A 9,506-nucleotide genomic window follows, 5' to 3' on the forward strand; every position below is an offset into this window, starting at 1 on the left:
CAAGAGAAAAATTCATTCAGGAGGTAAAAGAAAAAAATAGATCACTGTCCAACTGCTGTGTTGTAGTCCTTGACAAACTTCTCGTACTTTGCAACGTTCTCGTCAGAAGAGACGCATACTTCTCCTTGTACTTATCCAAAAAGTAGTTGAGCATCACGCGATGAATGTACAAGTACTGAAGATCGTTTTGAATCGAGTAGGCACGCTGATCGCGGAGTTGTTTGACAAGATCCGGCATCGGAGGGCACTGTTTATTCTCGGCGATTTTTTCTGCAAAATGAAAAGTTATTTAGGCTGAAATCGAGGTAAAAAATTAACCAAGAATATACTCGATTGCCACAATAGTTCCAGTTTTTGTTCCCGACATGTTCTCCACAACAACACCCGATTTGAATTCTTTCTTCTCTCCCTGAGCACCCGGCCAATACTGAGCACATTTCAGTTTTCCAGTCTCCACTGTCTTGCAAAGCATCACGATCTGCTCCACCTTATTCTGAATGACCATCCACCAAAAGTCCTCGCAAGTGTGATCCTATGGACCTTGACAACAGATGAATCGTTTCTCGGGATACATTGGACATCCGACGTAGTTGGCATGGATGTAAGTACTTGGAGATGGGGGCTCCAATTTGACAATGCATTGATCTTGGCATGGAACATCTTGGTAGCTGAAATCCGAGTGCTTGAAACTAAATCTTTAAATCTTAAAAAGAGAAACGAACCGATTTTTGGTGATGTTGATATCGGTAGAATGGTTAGAATTGAAGACGTTTTGGGTCATATCACTGCGAACGTATTTTGCGAGACCCCGAAATTCCTCTCGAAGCTTCTCCACTCCAAAATCCAACGCACGAAGTACCCACTCCTGAACGATCGGATGAGCTTGCGGAGGTGCTGGAGTCATATTGGTCTTGTTCGTCGGATCTGCCTCTTCCACCTTCTTCTTCTCCTTCTTGATTCTTCTGGATCCGTCAGCTCCTTTTTTCTTGGCTGGTGGTGGCGCTTCCGTTGTAGCCGTCCCTTTCTTTCCCTTCTTTATTCCAAGAACCATTCCAGCTTGAGCTCTCGGCGCCTCTTCTTCTACACTTTGCATTGCTTCGGTTGAAATTCTCGAAGCTTCTTTTGACTTCTTAGTTTCGAAATCGATTATGGAATCGTGGATACAAGCCAAGCTCTCGATATTTATGGGGATTTCTTATCTTGCCAAGTGATCAAATGGGGTTAACTGGCAAAAACCCTCAAAAAAAGGCAGAAAACTGGCTCACTCGGAATATCAGCTTTTAAAATTCGACTGTACACTGTTCAGTCAGAATGCATGCACTTCTTTTTAATTAGGACACGAGCGGGGAGCTTAAAATTTTGGAAAACAGATTTTTATCAACTTTTCTCAGATGTCTGATGAATTTGTCATCTAATTCAGATATTGTTATCATTTGCAATATTATATATTTTGTCATCATGTTCCAGACACATTATTTTGCTCCTTGGGTAATAAAGCAATAATTATTAGGGTCCATTAAGGATGACTTGAAAAATGATGACAATAAAAAGATATATAAGGCTCAAGATCTACTGGGTCCTCACAGAAGTCACTCTTCTATTCTCGCTCTTTGCTACTATGGCTACTCCAAACACTGCCGTTCTCCAGAGGGTTTTCAAGTTAGTCTCTCGCCTTCGTGCTGCTCGGAAACTCAATTTAACTTTTGAGGAGCTTCTGGAGATGGATATTTCTCAAGATGTCTGCAGTTACTTCAATATCAAGGATCTTGTTGAACCATATCTCCACAACATTGATCTGAAGACGAAAGCCGATCGTCTATTGAAGAAAATGGAAAAAGCATCTCCAGCCGGACCAACCAGGAAAAGACCATTTACCGAAAATGAAGGAATTGAATTTGGAAGGAAGAAAACGTCACCGACATTAACTGCTCCAAAGCAACGTGCACCTATCGCCATAGCCGTCCGATCGAACTCCAGAATACCAATGAAACCCATCAACGGAAATTCAATCCAGATGAACCGCTACGAAGAGGATCGCCGTCGAAAGATTCTGAAAATTCAACAGATGAAACAAGTAGGAGAGGAGAAACGAATGGAGAATCTCAACGTCTTCAAGATGGCTCGACTTTAAAGAATCCAGGAGGCACAGATGCAGAAGGAGAACGCAGGATTTCAAGAACCACCCCGGAAGAGAAAAGCCGATTTCAAATTTGTAGGATATTGAAAACTAATTTCCCGATTTAATCATAATTTATTTTTACTAATCATCATAATTATTCTTTCTCTTAATGTTTTTTGGTTTCAACAAGCACATAATTTATGAAACTTTTTTCAAAATCTTCATTCATATACGAACGGCATCTACAGGTTCTTCATTTCTTTTCTGGTTTTTCAGAACCTGAAAAAAATCTTGTCCATTCACACAGAGTTTCTAGAAAATCATTCGGAGTTCAGAACAAACGTGACTTTTTGTACAAATGAGAAAAATGTTCTGAAAATATGGAATCCTTCTTATTCGTAAGATTTTTAAAATAGAAAAATTCTAATAATTTCGGTTGAGGTTTGAAATTTAAAGGATTCTAACGGTTTCTTATACTTTAAAAAATCAAAAATTCAAACTTACAGTAATCAGAAGTTTCAGAAAATTTGAAAATTATACAAAGATGAGAAATTTTATCAATATTTCTAAACTGCGATGTAATTTTTAGCTTTAAAAACACCGAAACTGCCGAAATTCTTTTAGTAGCTACCGTGAAAAGAACGCACTTCCCCAATCTCTCAATTTCGATCCCATACATCTCACTTTCGGTAAAAGCTACCAAAAAGGGGTCAACTGACAAAATGTGCATCATAACATTAAAAATATTTTGCCAGTTGATTACTTTTTGATATCTTTTACAGGAACTGAGATATAAAAAATCAAAGTTGGCGGTTCGGGTGGCCTGCTTTTAGACGGTGTTTTTTATAAATTTTGATTTTTTTTGAATTCGTACAAAAACGTCTTCAACTACAAAATTACAACTTGAATTTAGCAGGATGTCCCGGCGTTTTTTTTCGATGAAGGCATTTTTTTGAATATTTTCTTTATTTTTATGTGAACCTGCATGCTTTTCAGCTTTGATGTCATAAGAAGTTCCATTGTCGCCCTGGTTTCCACTGTGCTCAATTGGAAACCTTGAGAATCTGAGTGTCTCTTTGGACTGCTTTCTGGGCCCAGAACTCCCAGATTTGGAAACTTTTGACGCAGCATAAAATCTTTGTCCTCCAGATTTCCAATATTCACAATACGATATGAAAGCATTTATAAATTCCAGTTTTTTCTATTCCAAAAATCATTTTCTCTTTTTTGCTTCTCTCCGATTTCTTGTTGACATTGTTTCTCTCATCTCTCTCTCTCTATTCTCACTTGCATATTTTAACACAACACATGTGTATTTTTATTTTCCTTCTTTTTCTCTTCATAGCTTTTCGCTATTTCGTCTCCTAGTCTCCCCCTTTTTCCCTGCCATCCGAAATTTGTTGCCCTTCTTTTTGCAGTTGTTTCTTTCCCACTTTGTATAGTAGTCTATTACTTCTTCTTTTCCAGCTGAAAAAATGGAACAACAACAAATGACTCTACTTTCAATTGAAACTGTTCTCAAGTTTACTCCAATTGAAAAACTTTGGCAGATGAGAATAGAGAATCCAGTTTTAAAAGAAATTTCAGATAAAGTTCCATATGATGAGATGAGGTTTGAAGATTATCAAAGATTACTGTAGAACGTTGATTTTTCAGAAAATGGATAATTGACGCAATCATCATAACAGACGACAGAATAGCTAGCAGAAGAGCAGAAGATTTTTTCGCAGAGCTGAAGTTTGTGAGTATCTTTGTAAGATTGAAACCACTTGAATATTATTTTATTAGATTCAAATCAAGGGAAGTAGACAAACTAGATGGCTTTCACCTAAATTTCTTCAACTGGCTACATCTTCTGAAATTCTGAAAGATTCTGTTCTTCCTGTTGCAAAAACGTTTTGTAAAGAAATCCTATCTGTAGGTTTTAAGTTTTTTTTTTTTTGAATTTTTTTTTGAAAACTCCATTTTCTTTCAGATTGATATATCGGAAATGAATGAGGAGTTTCTGAAATCTGTTTTCCAGTTGTTTCCATTTTGTCTAGAATTAGGAGCAGTGAGGTAAGCATGGGTATTCAAGTAGATTAGAATGTATTGAAAAACTTTGCAGCATGCACATTAAAAATTTGAAGGAAAATTCATTGCTAGAATGTGTGAAGTGGCTGAAGAAGATTGATATTAAAAGTGGAATCTGTATGAGGTAATTTTTCAAATTCGATGTACCATAAAATAGAAGGGTCCCTTAGTTTTCAACTTTGAGTCAATTTGTCTCGGTTCCTGTAAAAGATATGGAAATGTTGTCAACTGATAAATTGTTTATCATAATATCAACAACATTTTGATAGTTAATCAATTTTGGACATCTGTTACAGGGAATGAACTAAATTGGTTTAAAATTAACAGTGCGGGGCGCTCTCTGGTTTTGAAACATAAAGTTTTGTGATAATGTTTTTCTTTCAGTTTGAGTTCGAGCGCTGAAATCACTCCGAGATTTATTGAGGATTTCTTCACAATTGCTTCTCAAGATAAAACCGCAATTATGTTCAGACAATTGGACGATTCCGAAACCTCTACTAATAAACGGGCAGCGATTCTTCGATTCTTCTCGGTAAGCATTCAAATAAGGCCTTGCGCATTGAACTCACATATCTCAACTTTCAATAGAGATATCAAAAATGTCCCCACTGATAAAATTTTGGCGATATTATGGCAAGCATTTCAACAGTTGACAGATTTTTGTTATCTTTTATAGAAATTGAGATAATTGAGCTGAAAGGACAATCATCTTGGTTACTGTCATTCCTCTAATAGAAGCCCACCCTCTAATAGAAGCCCATGCGCGTTTATTAGAGAAAATAGGATAATTCAAAATTCCAGAAATTTTGGAACTGTAATTTTAGAACTCGACAATTTCTAAATTTCTAAATTTTCTAATTTCTAAATTTAAGAATTTCAGATTTTTAGAATTTTTTTTCCGGAGTTTCTAAATTCTTGAATTTTGAATTTTGAGGTTCTGGTATCTCAGAATTTCATAAATTAGGAATTTCGGTATTTAAATTGCAGAACAAACATTTCGAATTTTCCAAAACACTGAATCTCAGAATTCTTAACTTCATAATGGTCAAATTTTTGAATTTTTAATTAAAAAATTTTGAAAATAAAAATTGATAAAAGAAGCCCATGGGCTTCTATCAGAGGAAATACGGTAACCTCCTGTATTTTGATGTTTACGGTAATTCCAATTATCATTTTAGCTTCCCGATTGGACAGTTCCTGCTCGTTATTTGACAATTGAACAAATGGACAAAGAGACAACTGAATTAATATTTGGCGAATTAGAACATCTATACCCAAATGGAGGCGTTTTCTACGAGAATGGCGCGAAAGCGTTTCATATCAGCGGACCAACACCGACGAGTATAGCACAATTGGAAATTCGCAAAATGGTTTGAGATAATGTATAATTTGTTTTTGTATTTTTGTTTTCTATATATTTTATTTTCCAAATATCCGTTTCCCTTCCCCATCCATCACATCCGTTCCCAATTTTTTTTTTCAATTTCCGCAATTTTCATTTCATGTCTTTCACTATTTTTCCTATTCTCTACTAACTTTTTCTCTTTTTTCCGTCAATAAAGCTTTTTTTCTGAAAACTTTCCGAAATTTTTTTGAATTTTTTTGTTTCTGAAAACTCTTCAAAGTTCGTCAATTCCAGGAGACATCCCAAAATCTAAAGCGAGCAAAATTTCGTTTCCAGACAAATTTTGGAGGGTAGGTGGAAGAGATCTTGTGACTATGAATCAGATTGAGACTTAGACTTTGATATCTTGAAATTTCAGTCTTCGGGGAATTATTCTAAGGATTCGTCTGAAACAGAAATCTGGAAATACAACTTTGTAATGTATGAATTTATGAAAAAAATTTCAAAAAATATAAATAGCTCAATTACAAAGTTGGGTTAACATGTTTTTTGTTTATTAATGTGAAAAAGAGTTTCCGTTTTGGGATATTTCATTGATCTAGGAAATTTCCGGTTTTCTGGAATCAAGAATTTCGTAATCCATTTCAGAATCTCTAAAGCTCCATTTTTCCATTTTCTATTCATTCATAACATAACGTAAAACCTGTAATAGAAGGGCCCCACACTGCTATGTTTGAGCTCATTTTTCTTGGCTGCTAGACAAGGTATCAAGAATGTGTCAACTGATAAATTGTTTTTCATAATATTTTTAACATTTTATCAGTGGACAACTTTTTCATATCTTTATCGAGAACCGAGGTAGATAGGATAAATTCAAAAGTGAAAGGGCCCTTCTATTACAGTTTTTACAGTATTATCTTTCCATAGAAACCAACAAAAACATTTTAATTTCATAAACTTTTCATTAAAATCATAATACATTTTTTAAAAAATGTGTGTGCTTGACGAGTTTATTGTGCTTGATGAGAAGAGAAAGAAGGATTTTGAGCTCATTCAGGCCTTCTTCGGTTTGACAGTTCTCTTGGTTGGAGTCTTCTTGCTCTTGGCTTTGGTTGACTTTTTGACCGATTTTGAGGAAGTTGACTGGGTAGCAGATTTGGTGCTTTTGGTGGATTTTCTGGCGGATTTTGAAGCACGTTTGGAAGATTTGGAAGATTTCGAGGTGGATTTGGACTGAAAAAATTTCAAACTTATTTGGGGATTGTCAGTTGAATTACCGCTTTCTTTGGAGCAGTTTTTGAAGCAGCGACTCTGGGAACACGATGAGATTTCGAAGATTCATTAGCCACCTTGAACATTCCACGAGCACCAACTCCAGTAACTAAAATCAGAGATCCATCGGCAAGTCCTTTCTTCAGAGCAGCTAGAGTTCTTGTACGGGCGGCTTTGCCATCACAAAAATATCTGGAGGCAATATATCTATTAATCATAAAATTCGATGCTCCGTTTCTATCGTGCAAGTCCTTGATGGCTGTGTAAACCATGACGGAATAAGTAGGGTGCTTCGGAACTTTGGATTTCTGAACTCTCGGAATGTTGGTGCTCTGGACAATTTGAAAAGTTATATTTGAAATTGTTGATCCGTTTTTTTACCTTCGCCGACTTGGTTGACTTTCCGGATTTTGGAGCCACTGCCGTTATCTTAGCGGATCTTGATCTTCTTGAGAGGATTGGTAGACCAACAGCAACATCAGCCATTTTAGCGTGAATGGTAGTGTTTTTGTGAATTGCTGTCTCTGCGGATCTGTTTTGAACTGGTGCAAGTTGTGAAAAATGTCAAAATTAGGATAAGGGACACGTGGGTAACGATTTAGTAAGATGAAAAAATCCAGCAATCTAAAAGTGGTCACAAGGAAGAATCCATCAAAGGGAGTACTTTTATAAGTTTCTGGAGTTTTGACTATTCGACGAAAGTTTTTAGATTTTGATATTTTGAAATTCCGAAGTTATGGAATTCTAAGATTCTGAGATTCTAAGGTTCTAAGAGTCTGAAATTCTGAGATTCTAAAATTCTGAAATTCTGAGATTCTAAAATTCTGAGACTCTGAGATTCTGAGATTCTGAGATTCTGAGATTCTGAGATTCTGAGATTCTGAGATTCTGAGATTCTGAGATTCTGAGATTCTGAGATTCTGAGATTCTGAGATTCTGAGATTCTAAGATTCTGAGATTCTAAGGTTCTAAGAGTCTGAAATTCTGAGATTCTAAAATTCTGAAATTCTGAGATTCTAAAATTCTGAGACTCTGAGATTCTGAGATTCTGAGATTCTGAGATTCTGAGATTCTGAGATTTTGATATTCTGAGATTCTGAGATTCTGAGATTCTGAGATTCTAAGTTCCTGAGATTCTGAGATTCTGAGATTCTGAGATTCTAAGATTCTGAGATTCTGAGATTCTAAGATTCTGAAATTCTGAGATTTTAAGATTCTGAGATTCTGAGATTCTGAGATTCTGAGATTCTGAGATTCTGAGATTCTGAGATTCTGAGATTCTGAGATTCTGAGATTCTGAGATTCTGAGATTCTGAGATTCTGAGATTCTGAGATTCTGAGATTCTGAGATTCTGAGATTCTGAGATTCTGAGATTCTGAGATTCTGAGATTCTGAGATTCTGAGATTCTGAGATTCTGAGATTCTGAGATTCTGAGATTCTGAGATTCTGAGATTCTGAGATTCTGAGATTCTGAGATTCTAAGATTCTGAGATTCTGAGATTCTAAGATTCTGAGATTCTGAGATTCTAAGATTCTGAGACTCTGAGATTCTGAGATTCTGAGATTCTGAGATTCTGAGATTCTGAGATTCTGAGATTCTGAGATTCTGAGATTCTGAGATTCTGAGATTCTGAGATTCTGAGATTTTGAGATTCTGAGATTCTGAGATTCTGAGATTCTGAGATTCTGAGATTCTGAGATTCTGAGATTCTGAGATTCTGAGATTCTGAGATTCTGAGATTCTGAGATTCTAAGATTCTGAGATTCTAAGGTTCTAAGAGTCTGAAATTCTGAGATTCTAAAATTCTGAGATTCTGAGATTCTGAGATTCTGAGACTCTGAGATTCTGAGATTCTGAGATTCTGAGATTCTGAGATTCTGAGATTCTGAGATTCTGAGATTCTGAGATTCTGAGATTCTGAGATTCTGAGATTCTGAGATTCTAAGATTCTGAGATTCTAAGGTTCTAAGAGTCTGAAATTCTGAGATTCTAAAATTCTGAAATTCTGAGATTCTAAAATTCTGAGACTCTGAGATTCTGAGATTCTGAGATTCTGAGATTCTGAGATTCTGAGATTCTGAGATTCTGAGATTCTGAGATTCTGAGAGTCTGAGAGTCTGAGATTCTAAGATTCTGAGATTCTAAGGTTCTAAGAGTCTGAAATTCTGAGATTCTAAAATTCTGAAATTCTGAGATTCTAAAATTCTGAAATTCTGAGATTCTAAAATTCTGAGACTCTGAGATTCTGAGATTCTAAGATTCTGAGATTTTAAGATTCTGAGATTTTAAGATTCTAAGATTCTAAGATTCTGAGATTCTGAGATTCTAAGGTTCTAAGAGTCTGAAATTCTGAGATTCTAAAATTCTGAAATTCTGAGATTCTAAAATTCTGAGACTCTGAGATTCTGAGATTCTGAGATTCTGAGATTCTGAGATTCTGAGATTCTGAGATTCTGAGATTCTGAGATTCTGAGATTCTGAGATTCTGAGATTCTGAGATTCTGAGATTCTGAGATTCTGAGATTCTGAGATTCTGAGATTCTGAGATTCTGAGATTCTGAGATTCTGAGATTCTGAGATTCTGAGATTCTGAGATTCTGAGATTCTGAGATTCTAAGATTCTGAGATTCTAAGGTTCTAAGAGTCTGAAATTCTGAGATTCTAAAATTCTGAAATTCTGAGATTCTAGAATTC

General features: G+C 35.7%; 5 protein-coding genes across 5 annotated transcripts; 2 read left to right on the top strand and 3 right to left on the bottom strand.

Annotated features, from left to right (window-relative positions):
• Positions 1 to 16: 16 nt before the first annotated feature.
• Positions 17 to 1,093, bottom strand: CBG24681 (the record flags this gene model as incomplete). Its single annotated transcript, XM_045243694.1, has 4 exons — positions 17 to 270; positions 319 to 493; positions 541 to 682; positions 723 to 1,093. 4 exons carry the CDS (start codon positions 1,091 to 1,093, stop codon positions 17 to 19), a joined length of 942 nt encoding a protein of 313 aa, XP_045091395.1.
• Positions 1,094 to 1,534: 441 nt separating this feature from the next.
• Positions 1,535 to 2,131, top strand: CBG26737 (the record flags this gene model as incomplete). Its single annotated transcript, XM_045243695.1, has 1 exon — positions 1,535 to 2,131. The coding sequence occupies one exon, from the start codon at positions 1,535 to 1,537 to the stop codon at positions 2,129 to 2,131; it is 597 nt and encodes a 198-aa protein (XP_045100733.1).
• A 1,463-nt stretch (positions 2,132 to 3,594) lies between these two features.
• Positions 3,595 to 5,568, top strand: CBG24683 (the record flags this gene model as incomplete). Its single annotated transcript, XM_002648373.1, has 7 exons — positions 3,595 to 3,731; positions 3,776 to 3,860; positions 3,908 to 4,036; positions 4,095 to 4,177; positions 4,227 to 4,316; positions 4,577 to 4,724; positions 5,371 to 5,568. 7 exons carry the CDS (start codon positions 3,595 to 3,597, stop codon positions 5,566 to 5,568), a joined length of 870 nt encoding a protein of 289 aa, XP_002648419.1.
• An 842-nt stretch (positions 5,569 to 6,410) lies between these two features.
• On the bottom strand, positions 6,411 to 7,295 carry CBG24684 (the record flags this gene model as incomplete). Its single annotated transcript, XM_045243697.1, has 5 exons — positions 6,411 to 6,494; positions 6,517 to 6,770; positions 6,815 to 6,848; positions 6,884 to 7,141; positions 7,191 to 7,295. The coding sequence occupies 5 exons, from the start codon at positions 7,293 to 7,295 to the stop codon at positions 6,411 to 6,413; spliced, it is 735 nt and encodes a 244-aa protein (XP_045091396.1).
• A 722-nt stretch (positions 7,296 to 8,017) lies between these two features.
• On the bottom strand, positions 8,018 to 9,457 carry CBG24685 (the record flags this gene model as incomplete). Its single annotated transcript, XM_002648375.1, has 2 exons — positions 8,018 to 8,785; positions 9,209 to 9,457. Coding segments are annotated over 2 exons (1,017 nt in total), but the record flags the coding sequence as incomplete, so codon positions are not given.
• Positions 9,458 to 9,506: the final 49 nt, after the last annotated feature.

This window comes from Caenorhabditis briggsae, assembly GCF_000004555.2.
Source record: "Caenorhabditis briggsae complete genome, chrIII, whole genome shotgun sequence".
Taxonomy (NCBI): Eukaryota; Metazoa; Nematoda; class Chromadorea; order Rhabditida; family Rhabditidae; genus Caenorhabditis; species Caenorhabditis briggsae.